Source organism: Passer domesticus, chromosome 2, assembly GCF_036417665.1.
Source record: "Passer domesticus isolate bPasDom1 chromosome 2, bPasDom1.hap1, whole genome shotgun sequence".
Lineage (NCBI taxonomy): Eukaryota > Metazoa > Chordata > Aves > Passeriformes > Passeridae > Passer > Passer domesticus.
In genome coordinates, this window is record NC_087475.1 from 30,322,950 (window position 1) to 30,344,973 (window position 22,024).

At 39.2% G+C, this 22,024-nt stretch overlaps 1 protein-coding gene and 1 long non-coding RNA gene across 5 annotated transcripts; both read left to right on the forward strand.

The window, feature by feature from the left end:
- Nucleotides 1-8,738: 8,738 nt before the first annotated feature.
- MFSD9 (major facilitator superfamily domain containing 9) lies at nucleotides 8,739-17,875 on the forward strand. 3 transcript variants are annotated; one of them, XM_064408022.1, is made up of 6 exons: nucleotides 8,739-8,768; nucleotides 11,247-11,334; nucleotides 12,604-12,647; nucleotides 13,830-13,959; nucleotides 14,341-14,550; nucleotides 15,074-17,875. In XM_064408022.1, exons 2-6 carry the CDS (start codon nucleotides 11,265-11,267, stop codon nucleotides 15,859-15,861), a joined length of 1,242 nt encoding a protein of 413 aa, XP_064264092.1. In that variant the 5' UTR covers nucleotides 8,739-8,768; nucleotides 11,247-11,264; the 3' UTR covers nucleotides 15,862-17,875. The 3 variants fall into 3 exon arrangements, with proteins under 3 accessions (XP_064264092.1, XP_064264091.1, XP_064264093.1); XM_064408021.1 differs by lacking the exon at nucleotides 8,739-8,768 and adding an exon at nucleotides 8,994-9,294; XM_064408023.1 differs by lacking the exon at nucleotides 8,739-8,768 and adding an exon at nucleotides 11,038-11,061.
- A 1,422-nt stretch (nucleotides 17,876-19,297) lies between these two features.
- LOC135293622 (uncharacterized) lies at nucleotides 19,298-21,997 on the forward strand. 2 transcript variants are annotated; one of them, XR_010355744.1, is made up of 2 exons: nucleotides 19,298-20,236; nucleotides 20,315-21,997. It is a non-coding gene; the product is annotated as an uncharacterized LOC135293622 (long non-coding RNA). The 2 variants fall into 2 exon arrangements; XR_010355743.1 differs by having other exon boundaries at nucleotides 20,598-21,997.
- The last annotated feature ends 27 nt before the right edge of the window (nucleotides 21,998-22,024 follow it).

The window sequence follows — 22,024 nt, forward strand, 5'->3', positions numbered from 1 at the left end:
AAGGAAAACGCTGTTTCTACCACGTCCCTTCATTTCTACACAGATGAACCGGTGTTGTGTCCTCAGTGGTTTTATACCACTACACAGTCTGCCCAACATCATATTCACATTTGTTATTTATCATATTTTATTCAAACCTGATACTATACTAATTTCATACACAAGCACATCTAATATTCTGTGGCCTTTTTGCACTTCAGAGTTCCAGTGTATGCAGAGCAGCAAATGAATATTCAAACAGATGGTTTTTGTCATATTTGCTGTTCCTGACAGCCACTGATGCAGTTCATTTTGATACAGCAGAAGAGAGGTGTTTGGAAACCTAATTTTGGAAAGTGATGTTTTATTGTTCATTATTAAAGAAAACAAAAAAAAAAATCAAGAAAAGGAAGAACACATACAACGTGCTATAAAATAAAATAGACTACTTGCAATTTGGAATAATACTTCAACTTTTGGTCAGCCCTGAAGTGGTCAGGCAGGTGGATTAGATAATTTGTGTAGGTCCCCTCCAGCAAATATTCTATTCTGTTCTGTTCAATTCTATTCTAATGTCTCTGGGAAAACAAGCAAACGAAAACAAAAACAAAAACAAACAAACAAAAAAAACTCACAAAAAAAAGAAAAAAAAAAACAACCCCAAAACATCAACCAAAAAAAAAAAAAGAAAAAAAAAAGTAGGATTCAGTTCAACACTAACATGCCAAAATTTAGACAATTTCATATAAGCTAAATGTCTTTCCATCATAATCAATAGTGACCACACTCAGTGGAGCCAGAGAGCAGTTCATCACAACCTAGGTCAGACTCACAGGGCTCTGCTCAGTCACTAGGTCAGACACCTAGCTCTAGCCAGTTCCAGAGTATCCCACTGGCTCTCAATTGCCATGCCAGAAGGGCGTATTTCCCTCTCTGTTTTGAAATACCTGCTAGCCCCACAAGGAATCTTACATGCCCCTTTCCCCTGGGCTGACACTAGGACCCAACATGATGGTGACTGAGTCATGTCTGGAAAGAGCGACATGGTGGCCTTATTGTCATCTCCGGTGCTCCAGGATGTCTAAGACATCTGCATTGGACAGGCAGGTACCACAAGGGTCTTAGAGGAGGCCGACACCTTTCCTGAGTGTCAGCTACAGGCCAGTTTCACACCACCTATGCCACCCAGGCCACCTCTGAAGCCAGGCTCCATGAGCTTGTCAGACCATCCTGGAGGCACTGCTGTGTGTTTTAGACAGACCTCGATCAACTGTAACTGCAGCAAAAATCCATATTTCACATGGAGATGTCTGAATGCAAAGGTCTTAATCTGCAACTGAATCCTACTCAGCGAACTGGAATTCCCAACCATTTTGCTGGTGTATGGATGTCCTTAGAAAGCATTGGCCCAAAGTTCAAGAATTTCATAGGATGAAATTCAAAGACATAGATAGTCACAGCATAAACAAAATCCATTTTATGAATTTCTTTGTGATATCTGTTAAAAATTAATTCTAATGCACTCTTCAACACTATGCCACTTAGCTCATCCTAAGTAATGCGATGTCGTATAACATCACAACAGTGAACTTTTCCAGCATTAGATCAGAAGAAAAAAGAGAACTCCAGACCCCTGTCTCAGCCACCTAACCACAATTAATAAAACAAACAACCAAAAAATATCAAATGGCAATTTCCAGTCTTGTTGCACCTACCTGCTCTCAGGACAGAAATATGTCAGTGACTCTGTGAGCCTGTTTCTGCATGAAAGTAACTTATTTGTTATTATGAAGTGAGTAGCTTCACTGAAATCAGTTTGCATGGAAAGTTTCACTGAATTCAAATGACAGCTGAATTACTGCCTGTGCAGTGCAAGTATTTATTTTTAATATACAGTACATGCACTCTGGTCTCAGTTTAGCATGTTCATTCTGAGAGGATCTAATTTAATTATTCTCTTTTATATTTATGGCACATTCTCTGGCAGTGTTATCTTCCAAATACTCTAACATCACCAGTATTATGCCCGTCTATGTCAAGAATGAAGCAGAAGCCATGTTAAGACTTGTTATGTCAGCTTAAAAATTCATGTTATCCACCACTTGAATACTCAAAGAAAGTCTCAGGGCCTTTTTCTTTAATTAAATTAAATTCTGAAGGTTCCTCAATAGAAGAGAGAAAGATTCAAGTAAGAGAAAACAGGGCCAAGCTTATCACGGCAAAAAATTATTATTTTGAATCTTAAACAAAGTCATTCCCCAACTCCTTTCAAAACTACTAAATTTCTGCCGAAATATTGTCACTTTAAACCAAAATTACTTAGCCAAATTTATCCCTACTATAATGACAATTAAGTAACTAAATCAGCTTTAATATTCAATCAATTTGGCTAATTAAGCCAAACATTCATGGATTTGTTGACTCGTAGTGTGAAGATTGAAGGACCCACATAATGGATGGATTCCATCTCATTTAACAAAGCTGTATAAGATTTTGATTTTATTTCTGTTTATTCACCAGACAGGGCAAAACCAAGTCCTGAATCTGCATATTTTATTTATGCATATAATAGCTGCAGCTTCAACATAGTATCTGAGCCCCTCCTTGTATTTAAAAATAGAAAAGAAAAATAAATTTTAAAAAACAATAGCAGGCTGTTTCTTTTTTTTCCGTTTCTATCTGAAGGGGGGAAAAAAAAGACATTTATGGGAAGGGGATGTTGTTTATTTGCTTGTTTATGTTTGTGTGTGATTGAGTAAGTGTCGGGTGCGTATGTTTGCAATTGGCAGGCAGCTCCTTATCTGTGCTGGCAGATATGCCCATGATCTAAAAACAGCCTTTTAGAACTGGCTGCATGTCTCACTATATACCAAGAAACAATTTCAGCAACTGCTTGAGTCTCAGAGCGGAGTCCTTCTGAGACCTCAATGCTCATCTACTGTTCTGAACAGTAATGGGAGTATCTCACCCACTGATTCTGATCGTCATCCTGTCCATGTTCCCCAGCTGGGCAGATGTTACCTACTGCACTGACACAATCACTTGTCAGTAGAGTACTAGGCAGACAAACAGCCAGACATCTTACACAGCACACCCTGCACACACTTTGTCCATTAAACGTGTGGTTGAAGTTCATCTTTAAGCTGGTCACTTCAGGTTTCCTCTACAGTCATACATCACTTTTACAGCATAGTCCATCTGACGTTTTTTTTGGATGACCACCTCAATGTGCAAGCAACCGTGACCTAAAAGTACAATTGCTTTGGTTGGTTGTTGGTTTGTTCACTGACCAAGAGGGGGCATGGAATAACTAGTTTAAGATATGACACAACCACAGAGTGATTGAGGTTGGAAGGGACGTCTAGAGGTCATCTTGTCTAACATCCCTGCTCAAGCAGGACCACCTAGAAATGATTGCCCAGGACCATGTCCAGGAAGCTTTTGATTATCTCCGAGGCTGGATACCCCGGAACCTCCTTGTGTGACCAAATTCCTGCCAGTGTTTGGTCACCTTCACAATAAAAAGTGTTTCCTGATGTTCAAAGCGACCCTCTGGTGTTTCAGCTTGTCTCCACTGTCTCTGGTCCTGTCAGTGGACATCACTGTAAAGAGCCTGGCTCCATCTATATAAAATTCCCTCTGAGTCTTCTTTTCTCTGGGCAGAATAGTCCCAGTTTTCTCGGTTTTTCCTCATAGGGGAGGACACTCCAGTCCCTTCATCACCTCAGTTGTCCATCATTTGACTCCCTCAAGAGTGTTCATGTATCTCTTGCACTGCAAAGCCAGAACTGGACACAGCACTCCAAGTGTGGCTTTACCAGTCCTGAGTAGAAAGGAAGGAAGACCTCCTTCAACATGCTGGCAATGCTTTGCCTAATGAGGACCAGGATACCATCTACCTTTTTTGCAGTGAGGATACGTGGCTGGGTCATGTAAAACCTGAGTGGAGATTGTAGAAATGTGCTGAAGTTCCCCACAAAAGGAGGAAATCAAGCCATTCTGAACACAGGTATCACTGAGTCATTCATTCTGCATGAGCTATAATAAGGTTACAGAGATGACAGTAAGAACAAAAGGGACATAAGCAGGTCATATGTCAGCAAAAACTTCAACAGGAATTCTAATAGACCAACAAGAAAAATCTTCTTTATGAGACATTATTTTACACATCTCTGTGTATCCAGGACCCACTGTTAGCCACCTGCAGGAACACATGACAGACTTGCAATCACCCTGATGAAAGCTCCAGGGTGTACATCCCATTTGGACCCTGCCTTATACCCTCTCTGGGTTCAGGACTTTGACACTATAAAGCATCACAGATTTATTCAGCCGCAGAAAGGAAGACAAAACTTTAGTATGACTGAGTGGATCACTCTGTTTCATACATCCCATTCTATATCCTATTCCTATCCCATTCTATTCTTAATCTTGTATTAAATATACATTAGATAAAATAGGTTAAAAAAGACAGCAAAGCATAATTTCTTTTTTAATTATGTCATAACACTGATTCAAGATGCGATGAATCCAAGTCCCTGCAAATTGGGCAAGATAACTAGAATTATCAGAAGTACAAGAATGTGCTTTTGTTTAACACATCACCATTGTAAGTGCTCTGAATTTTTCATACAATTATAGGAAAGCCAGGCCAATGCCATTAATGTTTCCCACAATACTTTAAAGTCATGACACATCACATGTGCAATTTTCAGAGAAATTAATGTTTTCTAATTCTAGGAGGTATTCTAGGAAGTTTCCTATGAAAGTAGTTATGCATAAATAGTCAGAAGTTAAAAGCTGGAGTCTTCTGCACCATTCTTGTTGCTGCTTCACATGGGTCCTTCCACAGCAGGATGCTATTATGAATCTCACTCTGAGGCTGTAACACTTTCCATTTACTGCACAGACACTTTCTGGTATATATTTTTTTTGATTTATTCAGGAAGCCTGAGGAACTATCCATTAGGTCTTTCTGCACCCTTCCAGCTTCTACGGAGATACTGATCATAAAATAAATAATTAAATAAATAAAATCATAGAGTTGGTGAGGGATTGGGAGGGTCCAGAATGGAGAATGGGGAATGATGTGTGTGAGGTAAGAATACTCTAATACACCAGAAAAGAGACTGGGGTCAACAGGAGTCCTCCTGGCCACCTTCTGCTCCAGAGAATTATCAATAGTATTCAAACCATTCTCAATGTATTTATTTTATCTGTTAAATTAATTGAAAGAAACACAAAAAGCCATGTGGCCTTAGTTATGCTGCCATGAAAAACTCCAGAAGGGAAGAAGCAAACCCAATGACTGAAATAATTCCTTCCTTTAACAAGCTGTTTTATAAATGCTTTCTAAGTCTCTCTGACACACCAACATGATTCATTTACAGCTTTGAGGGTGGCATCAATTAAAAGCTTTCTTTCACATTCCTTCAATTTGCAGATCTTTTCAGACAGATTACACTTTAAATGTCTTTAAGATTAACAGCAGATTCCAAACTCAAGTTCATTTAAAAGTACCTCTTAAAATGTTTTAGACCACTGGATTGTAACTTTTTCTACTTCGCTCAATTTGTATATGAAAAGTTGAAATGATCGTCGAAGTTACCATAATGATCTGAAGCGGTAAACCAGAATGAAATAAGTCATTTTTAGATTCACCAAATTTGGTGACAAATTGCACATTTGGGGGTCTTGACCTATTTGTAATGCAGAAATTCAAGGATATATTCCATTTTCTGGAATAAATCAGTGTAGTTGTCTCAGACCTGTTTCACAGAAGTATTTTACAAACTTTACTTAAGAATTTATAAGGTTTAAAATTTTGTCCACTATTGAAGTAATGTGAGGATCTTTTTTAAAAGAATTTTATTAGATTCCAGATGACTTCCATCAATGCTTTCACTATGTCAAGGCTTGGAGCACACACAACCACAGAGCTGGCTGAGGAAGGGCAGCTGCAGACTGCCTCAACCCCTTGCTTGGCAGGTGACACCAAGTATTTACAGTAGATGTTTTCACTAAAAGGCTGAAGATTCCTCACCCCTTCCCCTCATGAGCAAACTGAATCTCAGACATTCTTCCACAGACTAGTTCTCCACCCATTCATCATTTGAGGCAAGAATAGCCCAACAAAGCCGTGGATAATCTGATCTCTGGCAGCCCAATGCTAAAAGAAATGTTCCTTCTGCCATAAAAATCTCTCTCTCCACTTCTTTTTTTTTTTTAACCCTCTCTATTTATGCAAAATTGATCTTCCATTAGGACAGCAGACCTAGACACAATGTTGCATTAGTATACAAACTGAAAAACTGATACAAATGTAATAAAGGTTTTCTGCTTTTTTACTTCTGGTTCCTCTATTTCCTGTCAAAAAGATGACCGCTTTTTTGGGGGGCAACAAAATAACAATAAAAAACGTACAGTTGCTGGCTGAGTACTATGACTACCAAGTTCATCTCATAATCACTGTCACAACAGAGAGGTGTAGCTCCTCATGCTTTGTTTCTAGCATGATGCACCTCACGCTTACATTACTTACACATAATGAAAACAGAGTACTTTGATTGTGTAGTGACAGTAGTCTGCATATTCTTCCCGGTTCTAGCATTATCCATAAAATCAATGATTTTCATTCAATTGCTACTACCAGGTCACAGGAAAAAAAGATAGAAAAAAGATGATCATCTAGGCATTTCTGAGCACATGTGCTGCTGGCCACTTCAGAGTATCTGCTGTGTACTTGTTTTTAAGAATCATCCAGTAAAAGTCAAACACCTTAAAGTAATGTAAGTTTACTATATTGATAATATCATTTTAATCACCCAACTATGTAATTCTGCTCCCAGATATAGTAGACTATGTCTATTTTCCTTAGAACTCTGATAAATGGCCTTCATTGTATTTCATTCCTTTAATTGCTAGACAATTCCCTTATCAGTCCTAAAACCACTTCATTTGACAACATTTATCTTAAGATTTCTTTATTTGGGAGCCTTTATCTTAAATTTTGTAATTGCAATTATAGAACATGAGTGGGAACCTTGAGGCAGCTGAAATAATTTGCCTTCAGTTCAAAAGTAACAGGGATATTTGTCAATTACTATATATTAATGCCTTTTTCTTATATATTATGTAAATTATGTAAACATGTAAGACGCACAATTCTTTAACAATATGATTAAGCTCGCCAGGAAAAAAAAAAGCAGTAAGAGATCTATTAAAGGAATCTATACGTTCTCTAAATGCTTTGGTTTTTTTCCATGAACAGTTTGCATTGATGTAATAAAGTTTGGTTATTCTCTGCTTTACAAGTCATTGTGCATGGAGATAGCTTGAAAGAATATACAAAACCTAACCATTTTCATTGCCAGGGAATTCAATAGTCTTGCCTGCAATCCTTTGTCCCCACCATATTTGATCATTCTGATCTTCAGAACCTGAGAAAAATACAGAATAGCTAACTGGTTTCAGAGACTAACACAAAACCTTAAAAATTTCAGTTGGGCTCAGTGTTTGTATAGAAGTCAACATCCCTTAGACCCCAGGAAAAGTACCCAAACCCTTGCAACATCATTTAATCATCCACCTCTTTAATACTTTCTTCTAATAAATTTTCAGGCACTTTCCATTTCTTCTATCAGTTAAAATGAGCAAGGATAGAATTAGCGCAATATTGGGCACACAATGTAGCAGCAATTCCCAGGATGCTCTAATATTTCAGCACCTTGTCACCATTTTGTCGATTTCAGAGAAATTGTGTGCAACTGATCTCAGTAACTGCTGTATCTAGAATTTTAAAAACCTCACTGAGAGAATTTGTTATTCAAAGTGGCCTCAAAGAGATAAATTAATAGGATATATTGGTTAACTCAACACGAAAACATCACAGTCATAGGGATATTATACAACTGAGTTATTCTTGTCTGGACTCTGACAACATCTTTGTCCCTATGCAGATACTAAGTTAAGTTTTGCCTTGGTGTCTTATAAATAAGCTGCATATATAGAAATATGTCTTTCTTTACAGTTTTAGTATTTGGGGGATTTTTTAGCTTAATTTTTAATAACCATGGGGAAACCACATTCCCCTCTCCTCTTCTCTTTTGTGACCTAAATCTGTAAAAGATCCTCAACCCTGTGATATTTATTTCTTCTGGAAATATGAAGATAAAATTGAAGTTATGCTATTGTCAGTTATTGAATGATCTTCCTCAAGCTTTATAAGGAATGCTAACTTTTAAAGTGTAAGAGTCATCAAAATTTTACAAAAGTTTCTTCTTACTGATAACAAAAAAAAAGTTAAAGCATCCCTTATGCATTTTTAAAAGAAAAATTTAAAAAAGTTAAAGCATTCCCTTATGCATTTTTAAAAGAATTTAAAACAGCAGTTTTATTCATCCGTGGCCAAGCAACTACATAAAAGAGCGAATCTCTGACTACAACATAAAGATGGGTGGTCACATTTTGTATATGACAATGATTTCCACCAGTGCTTCTGCGAGATTTATGAAAGTTTCACTGGTTTGGATGCAAATGCATTATAACATACTAGTAATCAACAATTCCAGCTATCCCCGACTTTTAACAAAAACATAGCACAGCAGTGAACGTGCTAAGCAGAAAGAGGGGTGCCCTTCTTCCTTGGCTCAGTACCACCATCCTAAGCCACGTAACAAGGCAGGAAAACACTTTGCTGCCAGAAACACTTGATGCAGGCTCTGGGCTGAGCCCCAGAGATGGCCGAGGAACAGAGCAGCGCTGGGACACGCCGCTTTCCATACGGACAGGTAGGATCGGAGATGCGAGGGCCAAAAAGCCATCTTTCTACAGCAACCACAGGAACTGTGCAGGGGATCCATGACCGTGCTCCTACGGCATATTTGTTTCCAAAGCCCCTCGGCTCCACCTGGCTTTTCTTGCCTTCCCCAGGGCCTCAGGCGCCGAGGGGACGTGTTGCAAAACTTTTCCCGTCCAAACACGCAAGAGGCCGGAAGGGCAAAGTCCTACAGACGTGTGTGTGGGAGGGTGAGGCAGGGATCCCCACGGCTCCCGAGGCCGGCAGGGAGCCTTATTCTGCCTCATCTCCGCCGGAAAAAGAGGACACACTAAGGACACGGTGCCGAACGACACAACACCGAGACCCTTCCCCGCCGCCTCCCCGTTTCCGCCGCGCCGCGGGCACTGCGCAGGCCCGGCGCCGCCGCCCGCATGGACGAGGAGGAGGAGGATGAGGGTGGCGGCGGCCGGGCGGCCACGGCGGGCCCGGCCGGCTCTGCCCGCTTCGTGCGGTGCCTCTACGCCGTGGGATTCCTGGTAAGCGGCGGCCTGGGGCCCGCCCCGCGCGGCCTGCGGCGGGCGGCCGCGCCCGGGCACGGGAACGGGCCCCTTTGCAGGCCGTGGCTGCCGGGGTATGGGGAGCATCGCTGCAGCCGGGGCTTGTAGCGCTGGTGGGGTGCAGCGGCTGGGCTGTGTTACCCGTGCAAACAGCCACGCGGTTCGACACACAGGTCGGACTGTGAATGCCATGGAATAGCGCAGCACCCGAAAAGCTGAGTCTTGCCCTGGTGCTTATAAGAGAGCTGCTTCCTTTTTCCTTGAAATACCCGTGGTTTCTGTACATTTACCAAAAAAAAAAAAAAAAAAAAAAAAAAAACCACCAAAAAAAACAAACCTAAAAATATGTTAAAATATGTTTCTTAAAAAAATTAAAAAAAAAAAAAAAAAAGAAAAAGTTCTCTTGTTGAAAGAACAGGCTTGTTAAAAGGTTCATGTTCTGTAGTGATTCCTGAGCCTCAGGAAAGTGCCACTTAATTCATTTGAGATTAAAAGTGACGATTTGGAAAATGAATACAGAATGAGTACGAGTTTGCACTGTGAAATGTCAGGATAACTGTCTTGCCTACTTTTAGGTTGGGCAGTAGAAACGACCCAGTTGGTTTATGTCCTGGAGCAAATATCACAGGGAACTTTGCTCCTTTTTACAGACTTTTAAACGCTGTGGTTCTCCAGCCCTTAAATAACTTATTGACACTGAGCTGGAGCACACAAGAAAATCAACCAAGTGAGTGTCCTTTTAGAGGATGTGGTGGTGCAAGCTTCCTGTAGCCAGAGAAATAAATATACCGTATCTGTCACTCCACAGAAGGAGTTACTCAGAGGAATGAGTCATAACTACCCATCAAAGGACAGTGGTTGATGGGTCTTGCTCTACCTGCATGCCTGTGACAGTCCAGTACTGCCAGGGTATAGTCTGAGACTTGTACTTCTTAATGTCTCCATTGATGACTTGGACGAGGTCACTGACCCTTTCTTCAGGTTCACAGATGACACCTAAGACTGTATTACTGAAGATGTTTGTAAGTGGTGTGCTCTGTTTGTTCATGCTAATGTATTTAATGATTCTAACTTTGTAAGCCTCAATTTTAGCCATCAAAAAATAATTAATGACAGACAGTGAGAATTCGCTTAGTGACACATATTGTTACAGTTCATCAGTCCTTGAGGTAGTCTAGTTCAGTTCAAGCAGTCAGTGATGAAAGGTGATTGTGCTCCAATAGATCTCCTAGGGACACTGGATGCTGTGCCAGATTGTAGTAGTACTGAAAGAACTACTGGGTCAAAGTGGTGAGCTTAACAAAAAGTAATAAAGCAAAAGGAACAAGTGGGAGATCCTTGTACTTCTCAGGATGGGCTGTGTCCTTTACCCTCTTCTTACAAAATGTTTTACAATTATGCTTTGCCTTTATTTTTTTTTCAATTTTCTGTCTTGTCACATTTCTTAAGCTGTACACAAAGGCAGTCTGTTAGTAGGTTTAGATCTAATGTAGCTTCTTCTCCACTGTAGTTGGGTGAAAGCACCGGTTTTCAAAATATATGTTTTTTGCACAAATAAAAAGTATGTTTGGTTGATTGAAATTAGACCACTTTGGATTTAAAGCACTGATACAAAGTACTTTTCTTGTTTAACAGGTAAAGTTTAATATATTTAAAGGAATATTTAATGTTTAAATGTATATCTTCAGAAGGATTGCATCTAGAGTGGAGGAAGAGAATTGATGTTTTCATAGGTTTAACTCCTCTGTGAGTCAATCCTTTATCTTTCAGTTTATGTGTTTTGTAATATGAAAAATTTTCTTTTAACCTTGTGTTGATATGGAGATAATTTACTCTTTTTTAAAAAATATTTTTCTAACATTGACTGTTATTAAGCCAGGTTGCTATTGTCTTTGTGAAAGTTACCAAAACTTTTCCTGCCTTTTTTTCAGGATTTATTTGGTGTGAGCATGGTGGTTCCTTTAATGAATCTTCATATCAAATCTCTAGGAGCAAGCCATACAGTTGCTGGAATCATAGGTGAGTTGCAGTACTTGATTTATAAAAGAGTAAGATAAAGCCTGGATTTTGCCTTAGTGCAAATAGGGCATTGGAACACAATTCTTCCTTATTAATAGCATAGTAAAAAATAAAACAATTTCCACATGAAGCTGTAAAGGCAGCCATACTGTGTTAGACTCAGAGACCTGTTCAAACTCGTGCACTGACAGTAGCCAAAAGCACATGCTTGGGAAAGAGCACAATTGGAAAGAACAAGGAAGTCTTGCAGTAGCATTTGTATGGCTATTTTCCAGCATCCAAGAATTCACAGCTTAGCAATTTAGAGAGCCAGAGGTGTTGCTTGTAGTTTTTTTTTTTTCTTTACACTTTGCAAATGGAATTTTTGCAGCTGGTTCTCTAAAGCTTTCCAATGTCCATGACTGTTCCTAGTTTGATTAAAATCCTTACAGCTGTCTTGGCAAAATATTTATTCACTTTTAGGAGTGTTTACAAATAAATTCTGAAGATTTGGAATTTTATCTTAAAGTGTTTAGTGTTAAGGTAAGTTCTGTGTCTTTAAAGTGCCTTTTATGGTACTGTTTATGGTTTGGAGTGATACAATATTTTCTTTATTCCCAGACATGGGAGCTGTTATTCAATTTTATTATTTTGCTTCTCTATTTAACACTTTGTATGAAATAATTCTGCTTCTACACTGAGTTGACAATATTATTTTAAGCAGCAACTAGTCAGAAATATGTTTTCATTTCGACAGCCTGCTTTAATTTTTAACATTAGAAAAAAAACCATGGGTTTGAGGTGTATTCTTACAAATGAAAGAATCTAGCAGATGTTTCTCTATGCTTCTCTTTGCTCCTTCTCTTCTGTCACTAAATGCTGCTGCACTCCTCGCCACCAAAATGAGAAAGTAGGATCTGCATTTTCTTCAGGGTTTCTGTGATGCCTTGCAGTAGACTGAAGCACCAAGTGGAAAGTCCTTTCCAGCAGAGAAATTCTCTCCTTATTCTGAGAAAGCAGTTATAAATGCCAAGATCTGTTTTGTTTAATATACCATACAAAGCAATATAATTTTGCCTTATATAGTTTTACAACTTCTCAGCACTGTTTTCTTTTTTATTTTGTCCTTTATTAAATACTAATCTGCACCCTTGGTTTGTCCTGCTCCCTCTTCCCATTCTTCTAATAAACTATTCCCATGATTTCCCATTTTTTCATAATTTAAAATTTTGTGCAGTTTTCATTAAAAAAAAAGCTGAATTTTTAACACTGGTATTTTGTTTGTTTTAGGATCTCTCTATGGTGTAATGCAGCTATTTTCCAGCACATTTGTGGTGAGTTCTAACTCTGCATTCCAGAGCATATTGGTATTTCTATGGATTGTAGAGGGGGAAAGGGTGGGGTTAATAATAGCATTTTGTGACATTTTGAAAATGTGTAAAGTGTTCATGCCACCATTTTGGTTGGAGGAACCAATTTTCAGTTTGCATGAGAAATGGCAGTTTTGTTGATGGGAATTGCCAGGTTTTTCAGGCCCAAACAGAATACAGTTTTCAGACAAAAACTAGAATATAGATTTGGGCTCAGATACATTACTGAGCAGGTCACAGTTACACAGGGTTATCTCCTCTAGTGCTGGTGCTAGTAGAGCTGTTTCCTTCAATGCAGTAGCCTCTCCAGAAAGCAATCTCATGAGTCAGCTTTTCACAGCCTGTGATCTGGTTTGCTTTCCCTGCTTAATGAGCACTACCTTGTAACACACTATATGGTCTAAATTAATTGTTTCATCTTTGCTATTAGTTTGGTTTTGTTTGCTATTAGCTATTGATTTTTTATATCCTAAAATTACCCTGGTAATAGTTTTGTAGTTATGAAGAGAGCAGATAATGAGAATGTCTCAGAACTGTTTCAGGGTTTGTTATGCAGGACACCCGGGATAATTTCCTGCTGTAATTCTTGGAAGTGCGAAACCATTGTCTGCTTTCTTAAAAAACTATTTCCTTTTGGAAATCAAGCTGATTTAGCATGAGAAATGCAAGTTTTCTGTTTTGCCTCTGCAAACTACTTCTTACCTGTCTGTGCTCATATGACAAACTCTTCATAGCCAAGATCATTGCTTTTAAGATTTTCAACAAGTGTCTAATACATAGCAGCCTGAGTGATGCAAGCAAATATTTGTGGTTGATTATGGTAAGATTTCAGAAGGCTTCTACTGGTAATATTTTGTGGTATTTGTTGCAGGACTGTCTGTTTAAAAGGGTGATTTTTTAAATTAAAATATTCTGTATACACAACGTCAAATGAAATCATAATTTTGGCAGGTAGCCTGCCAGCAGGGCAGAGCTCTCCTTGTGGCTTCCAAATTTTGCACTTAGGAATGTTGTGCAATAAGCTTATTAGGCTTTCATTGACAGTCCTTTGATGTCTTGTCTCAGTTTAATGTAGAAGTACTGATTTATCACTGCACATAGCTTAGTGTTATAAAAAACTAATCTTTCTTTCCTGCTTTGTGAAAGGGCTGCTGGAGTGATATAGTAGGAAGACGGTATTCCCTGCTTGCTTGTATTCTTCTCAGTGCACTAGGTTACTTCCTTCTTGGAAATTCCACCACAGTGTTCCTGTTTGCTATTTCTAGAGTCCCTGTAGGTGAGTAAACACTTGGTATTTTGCAGTTTAAATTCCCTGTAGTCTCAGGTTGAGAATTACTATGGGAGAAATGGTATATGGATAGCCACATAGCATCATCACCCAGTAGCACCAACTGAACCTAAGTATTGGAAAAGTCTCTACAAATCAAGAATTCTCATTATTTTTTTTCCCTGAAAATTATTTGAAATGTTGAGGCCTAACCCACCAGGCATCTAAACCCTACAAAGCTGCTTACTCCAGCACTGAAGAACTTGTGATTAATGAAATTTTAAAAATATAAATCATACAAATTTGGACCATTGTTACTTGAGATAGATTCTGTCTTTTTTTTTCATCTGAGAGATACATGTTGATTGATTTGTTACTATTTTGTTGCAGGTATTTTCAAGCACACACTTTCCATCTCTAAGGCCCTGCTGTCTGACCTGGTCTCGGAGAGGGATCGCCCTTTAGTGATGGGGCGCTTCAATGCAGCCTCCAGTGTGGGCTTCATTCTGGGACCTGTTGTTGGTGGCTACCTTGCAGAGTTCAAAGGTGGCTTTTACCAAACATCCTTCATCTGTGCCTCTATCTTCCTGCTGAATGGTGGTAAGTTGTATGTCACATTTTGCATCTTGGGTCCCTTCATTCCTCATTTTGTCCTTTTAAGCCATCTGTAATATCTTGAATTCACAGTGTGTTTATCATCTATAGCATAATCATTTTATATGCCAATACTAGTGTTTGAATTTGAACTTGTGTGTAAGGGTGGGAATTTTGAAACAGTTATCCTCCAGGTGCTTCTCCTTTTTTCTGTCTATGTCTCCTTTACATTCAGACACAAAGGGAGTTTTTGATGTGCCCAACGATGAAGACTAGAAATCATAATTTTGGCTTTAACCATTAGATTTGTTTGTATTGTGTGAGTGTGGCATTTCAGTGCTTTCTTTTCTTGTTTTCACTGCATTTAAAATTTGACCAGTACTATGAATAACACTAAACTTAATATTTGCAAATTTTTTAAGGACAAGTATTGTTGAAGTATTTTTTTAAATTGTTACAATGAAACTAATATCTTCCATGTAAAGTTGATGCAATTGAATGAAATCAACTAATTTCTTCATCTACATAGGTCTTGTCTGGATGTTACCCTGGAATGAAGAAAACACTAGCAATAGGGACCATTACCAAGACAAAGAAACAAACAGTTTCTCAGCAAAATCAAATCATGACCATCACTTGAAATCAGCATCTACTACAGCTGTGACAAACAGTAGTTTATTCCAGTCTCCATGGATCCAAGTTGCAACAGTGCTGAAGAAAATTAAAGGGATTGCGTGCTCTAATTTGTGGGATGTATTTTTAGTGCGGTTCCTGATGTCTGTTGCTATACTGCTGTACTATAGTAATTTTACTCTGGCCTTGGAGGAGAGATTTGGGGTGAAACCCTTGTTTGCTGGATACCTAATGAGCTACAGCAGTGCACTTGGAGTCCTGGCAGGTTGTCTGCTCGGACCAATAACAAGACTCTACGGGCACGACACTTACAGACTTCTGTTGCACTCCAGCACTTTTACCTGCACGCTGATCCTCCTGTATGCATCAGCACCGAGCATATGGATGGTCATTTTGTCCTCCACGTTCTTGGCCTTCTCCACTACTATAGGCCGTACCTGTATCATTGATCTGGAACTGACTGTTGGTGGGAACGAGGCCAGCGGGACGCTCCTAGGTGTTGGACAGTCAGTGACATCAGTGGGACGCATTATTGCCCCACTCCTTTCTGGAATTGCTCAGGAGTTCAGTCCTTGTGGCCCTCCAAGTCTAGCTGTGGGACTAGCATTAGTTGCTATTGTGATAATGAATGCAAACAAACAAAAATACCGTAGTCATGGAAGTGTGAAGTTAAAAAATCAGTAGACACAATTTTGGATTGCACAGATGTATCTTCACCTGCCAGGCTTGTACAGTAATTACATGATTTTTGGAGAGCACATTATGTTCCCATGGAAGCAAGTATATATATGTATTTCTGCTGCAGGGATGTTAAGTCTAGACAGATGTTTTTCTAACAGGTACCACCAGGACACTTCTAAGAGGGGCAGATGTTGTTACATTGTACAGGCTGTGATTTTTTTTAATGGATTTTTAACCTTTTTGGAGGGGAAAAAGGAATGTTGAGAAATGCACAAATCCTGCTTGTAGCTCATTTTTGAAACAGTGTTTAGATTGAAAGATTGTTTAAAAAGGATGAATCAAAGGTGATTTTTTGTTGTTTAATCAGAAGGATATTGCAACTGTATGGCCTTAATTTCTTATGCTGTGGTCTGTTTCCTTTTGTCTGTTATGACAATAGCTTATATAATAGGATGTTTGCTTATGTGATTTTTGTGTAGCATGTTTTGTCAAGAAAACTTTCTGCAGACCATGGTAAGGCACTTTGGGGTAATCATGCAACCCCTTCTGACTCCGGGTCTTTCCCAAGTAACAGAATTGGGTGTATGCTAACTTCAGGTAATAGAAGACCTAATCTTAGAATAATACAAGGCCATTCAGGCTGAAACTGAGCCAAATTTAAGTTTTATAGAAATTTGAACTGATGGCTTCTGTTTAGTAATAACTTCTACTAAGGAACTTTGTCATAATTTCTTTATTTATATTTCCTCTGCAATATTTCTACCTTCATTTTAAGAATAAATTTCCTTCTTAATTCTCTCAAAAGACTGTAAAGATGTGAGCATCTAGCAGTAGTTCATGGATCTGGATTAATGCATCCTGTCTCATCTCAGGCATAAGTGACATTTTGGTGACAAGAGAAATATGGTTTTGCTGGTATTTTAGTCCTCATTTGTGTGCATGGCTTAACTGAAGAGAGATTACTCTCAGAGCTGTACAGAGTTGTAGCACTCCTGTGCTATTTACTGTTCAAGCTCATTACTTGCCAGTTACCATTGTTTGTATTTCATATGAAACATGGAAAAAATGTATTTTGTTCTGATAATGTTCTCTATGATCTTCATTATTTTACTTGATGAAAATACAAAGTCAACTATTTAAGTATTTGGTTGGGAGGAAGTTTATGCAATTTAGTTATCTCCTTGAACACATCGGTTCTAACACTTCCTGCTTCAGGTCAGTTATGGATGATGCTTGTATTTTTTACTTTCATTTTCTTCTTTACCTTTTCCACTGCCTACTAGCATTCAAATATTTTCTGAAACCTCCGTGACTCCAGCAGCAGCACCATAGGAATTCATATATGGAACTCTGAATTGTTTTAATTTTATTTATTGACATAATCAGTGTCTTGCTCCTACTGTGATTTCAGTACATATCCTCAGAGTTCTTTATTACAGTAATATGTGTTTCATTTCTCCCTAGGAACTTGAGGCATCTCTTATCTTCTCTCACCTTTCTTGGTAGATGACCAAAATATTATTGCTCTGAGTTTCCTGTTTTGTTTCTTTCAATCTTTTCATTTTCTTTTTCTTTTCTTTACCTAAAACCTCCCTTCTGTAAGTAAGGGCATTCTGTTTTGCATCTCTAGCAAGGGATTAAGGAAAAGAGTTGGAAAAACCTTCAAAAACTAATATATATTAATGATTTCGTAATTTTTCCAATACTTGTTGATTATATGATGTAACATAGCATTTACCCTTCTGAATTGCTGCACTGAGTTAGTCTGACTTCTGTATACATCTATCCTAATACATATCCTACTGAATATAGGTTATAGAAGCCTCAGAGTTGAGAAATCTGTGGAAGCCTGTGGTCTTGGGGACATATTGTAACACATTTTACAGAAGTTTTTTATTTTTAGGGCAAAATTATTCCTGAAGTGACACAGAAATGTTTCTTTTCTGTACAGGTATAGAAGAACTGCACTATTTTTTTTTTTCTTTAAGGACTAGAAATAAAATGAAGTGACATTCCATATTACTATGTCACTGTGGTTTTTTTCCCATCTTCCTCTGCTGAAGCTACAGCACAAAACAGAAGTGTTCAAGTCAGCATGAAGTGTTGATGCTTTTTTTTTTTTCCTCAAGCTGTGGTTAAAATCATTTGAACCTGTCTACATCTCTCATAAAGGGCACAGGAACCAAGGATTCAACCAATAAGTGTCTTGGCAGTGAATGAAGAAGAAGAAATAAAATAAAATGGAGAACTCTGTAATTTTGAGATGAAGTCCTTAAAGCTGTTCCTTGTGCCTGGAGACCCCTTTGCATCCCTTGTGTTGCCTCTTAGTTTCTGTAACCATGCAAGTTCAGAGAGGGAAGATTCAATCACATTCCTGCAGATACAGAGATGTAATTCCTCATTTTAAGTTGAGGAAGGAGCAGTTGCAGCTAATTTTGGCTCCAGTCTAGTGTGCAAACTACCAAATTACTCAGCTGTTTCTTGAATCCAGTTGTAGTATCTTCTGTAGAAGATGTAACAAACCAGATCTGAATATGGACTAAAGGAAAACAGTTTCTGCTAGCAAACCATTGCAAATTAAGATTTTTCTCTTGCTTGCTGTTACTTTATTTTGGGTCGGTTTTCTTGGGCCTGTAGGAAGGGTTGGGTTTTGGTTTGGTTTCTTGGGTTTTTTTGGTCTTTGCCCTTCCCTTTGGTAAGTTAAGTGGATTTCCTGACAGTTTTGATCAGCTCATGTTGAAGAGGCTGTGTATAAGTACTGATTTTGTTGCTTTTAAATGATGAAGCAAAGGTAGGATTTTTGGTGTTTTTTTTTTTTTCCTGTTGGAGTAGGCTGTGTATTTTTGAAGAGATCCTTTATAAATATATGAGTTGTGGGGGGTTGACCCTGGCTGGACACCAGGTACCCACCAAAGCCACTCCTCTCTGGAACCAGAGAGGGGAGAGGAGGGAAAATAAAACAAAAGACTTGTGAGTTAAGGACAGGGAGAGATCACTCACTCATTACTGTAATGAGAAAAATAGACTCAACTTGGGGAGATAATTGAATTTATTACCAATGAAAATCAGAGCAGGATAATGGGAAGTAAAATAAATCTTAAAAACACCTTCCTGCCACCCCACCCTCCTTCCCGGGCTCTACCTCCTCCCCTGCTGTGGCGCAGGGAGATGAGGAGTGAGGTGGTCAGTTCATCACACGTTGTTTCTGATGCTGCTCAGAGAGAAGAGTCCTTCCCCTGCTCCAGTGTGGCGCCCCTCCCGCAGGAGACAGTCCTTCACAGACTTCTGCAATGTGAGTCCTTCCCACAGGCTACAGTTCCTCACTAACCACTCCAGTGTGGGTCCCTTTACCAAGGGTGCAGTCCTTCGGGAAGGGACTGTTCCAGTGTGAGTTCCCCACGGAGTCACAAGTCCTGCCAGCAAACCTGCTCTACTGTGGGCTGCTCTCTCCATGTGTCCACAGGTCCTGCCAGAAGCCTGCTCCTGTGTGAGCTTCCCATGGGGTCACAGCTTCTTTTGGGTATCCACCTACTGTGACATGGGGTCCTCCAGAGGCTGCAGGTGGATCTCTGCCTGCTGTGGTCCACCATGAGCTGCAGGGGAATCTGCTCCAGAGCCTGGGGCACTTCTTCCCCTCCTGCAATGACCTTGGTGTCTGCAGGGTTGTTTCTCTCACTCCTCTCTTCTCTGGCCACAACTGTTTCTACAAAATAACTCTTTCTTTTTTTTTAATATGTTATTAGGCACTGATTGTCTTGGCCTTGGCCAGCAGTGGGACTGCCTCAGAGCCAGCTGGCATTGGCTTGGTCAGACAAAGGGAAAGCTTCTGTCAGCTTCTCAGAGAAGCCACACTATATCCTTCCTACTACTAGAACCTTACCAGGCAAAACTAATACACCAGTCCTGCCGACTTCCATTTCTTGTTGTTTTCCTTCTTCTGAATTTACTCATTGCAGCACCATCACAGAGCTCAGTACCATTCTTATCTTCTGAGAACAAATTGATTATCGAGCAGATAATGCAGCAACAAAATAGGAATAGTGCTGTTTATGATCTGACTTGCTCATTACTTCAGGTTCTCTGTAGTGCCATTACATTCCTGATGCTGGGAAACTCTGCGGGTGCTGCCAGTGCCAATCTGTTTATGGGTGTTGCAGGATACTCTTGAGTAGATTATCCTTTACAGCCTGGCACTTTGGCATTTGAAAAGTCAAGACTTGCCTGTGTTGTTATTGCTATAATATTGAAGACTAATTCACAAAGAGCTGATCATGACTCTTGTAAGAGAGTACTGCAGCCTGAACTTTGAGAATCAAATGATTGTGAATGGAGGTCAGACTGCTTTTAGAAATGAAAGAGTATACAGCTTATTTTAAAGGTAAGTCTTGAAAAACTTATGCTTTTATTTACAATGAGAAATTAATTCAAAAATTTTAATTATTTTAAATCTCAGCAGCAAGGAACTATTTTTTGAGATGTGCTGCACAGTAAGAACCAGTCTTCCATTCTGTCAAATATCTGATAAATAGGAGGTCTCAGAGAGGAAAATTGAAGTAAGCTGAAGTATTTAAAATTTCTTTTCCTTTTTATGGCAAAAAATTACTGTTTGAAACAAAACCTGTGGCAGTTAGGGTGCCATATTTATGCACATTAACAAGGATATTTTTATTGGACCAGAGCTCTTGTGGTACAAAAAGCATTCCAGCATCCAATTTCAAAATCCTTCATCTTTTCTTCAGGGGCTGGGGGATGTTGACAGAACTTTGACAATTTTGGAAATGGTGACCAGCTAAAGCATTTCTTGGAGCGACAGCTGATGTCTGCAATTGGTGGACTTGGCAGCTCTTGAAAAAAGTTGGTGCAGGGTGCAGTGTGTTTGCTTCCAGAGAGCCCAAGATACCCTTCCATAACAGCAGGCATGTTATTTTGGCAAAAATTTTAACTTTGCTTTTCCATGTGATTTCTATGTGGCTTTACTACAGAAGGATATTCTCTAATTTTTAAATTGTTATGCAGCAAGGTTTTCTTTTGTTGAACTGGTTTCAGTGGAATTTGCATTACATTTTAGTACAAAGTAGGACAGCCCTTAAAATTTTAGCTCTTTTGGCAAATTATTCTTGGTATTTTTCCAAGTATGTGCCTAAAAAAGGTAACTGGGAGTCTATCTCCTCTAGGCCTTGTTATACCTACTTTCTTATTCTGTTTTAATTTATTGGCCTCTCAGAAGCTGAAGGGGAAATCCGTAAAACCCTAATTCAAAGTGGAACTGTATTTTCCCACTGTCCCTAAAACTGAACTTTCTTCATCAAAAATGCATTCAAATATCTATACTGCCCAGAGTGTACTGGGGAGTCCATCTGGAAACAAAATATTTGTCTGTGGCTTTGGCAAGTTTCCCAGTCACTGCTGAAGATCCAGTTTCCTTGAAAAAGCAAGAAACGTTGTCCTCCGTCAATACATGACTTTCCCCATCAGATGGTGCTCGAGGACAGATTTATTGGGCATTTCATTCTCCAGCACACAAATTCTGATACAACATGAAGGATGTCTCCTCTGCAGGCTCAGAAAAAGTGCTCACGTGTTTTTCCTTTGCAGGAAAGGGAAAAAAAATTTTAAAAAAGGCAATGGTAAACCTCTGACCCAAACCAGAGTGCAAGTTGAACGATAAGGGCTAACTGGAACAATGCCTGTACCACCTGCTGCTGTCATTGCTACTGAAAAGGAGGGTACCCAGAAATCAGACCTGGCAAGGGTCTGATTCAGCAGTAGTGGAAAAGAGCCTGAAAAGGTTGGGAAGACCAGCAGTGAGGAAGGCAGAGGGTACTCGCAAGGACACAGAGTCACAGAAGATTTGCAATTCTGCTTCACAGTATGACTGCTGGAGATGTGCCTTGATGCTCGTATTCTATGGATTTCAAGTGCTTTGGAAAGGTAAAAACATGCTATCATGTTTTGAAGCACAAAGAGCTTAAGACCGTATTTCATAAAAACGACCTTCAAATTGATGTGCTTGTACTATGGGGCACCATTTTAAGCACAAATAATGTGAGCGTGCCCTGCATTAATGGGCAGCCAGCATAGCAGTAAGGTTCCTGAAACCTGCATTCATTATTTAAAATTGTGCCATAAAAAATAACAACTGCTTGAAAAAAAATGAAAGGCAGCT

What these genes read in the sequence shown, in the direction of transcription:
- MFSD9 (XM_064408021.1), top strand. Translation starts at nt 9,190, where the DNA reads ATGGACGAGGAGGAGGAGGATGAGGGTGGCGGCGGCCGGGCGGCCACG. An exon ending in TCTACGCCGTGGGATTCCTG is followed by an intron (nt 9,295 to 11,246) that starts GTAAGCGGCGGC and finishes CCTTTTTTTCAG; the next exon opens with GATTTATTTGGTGTGAGCAT. An exon ending in TATTTCTAGAGTCCCTGTAG is followed by an intron (nt 13,960 to 14,340) that starts GTGAGTAAACAC and finishes ATTTTGTTGCAG; the next exon opens with GTATTTTCAAGCACACACTT.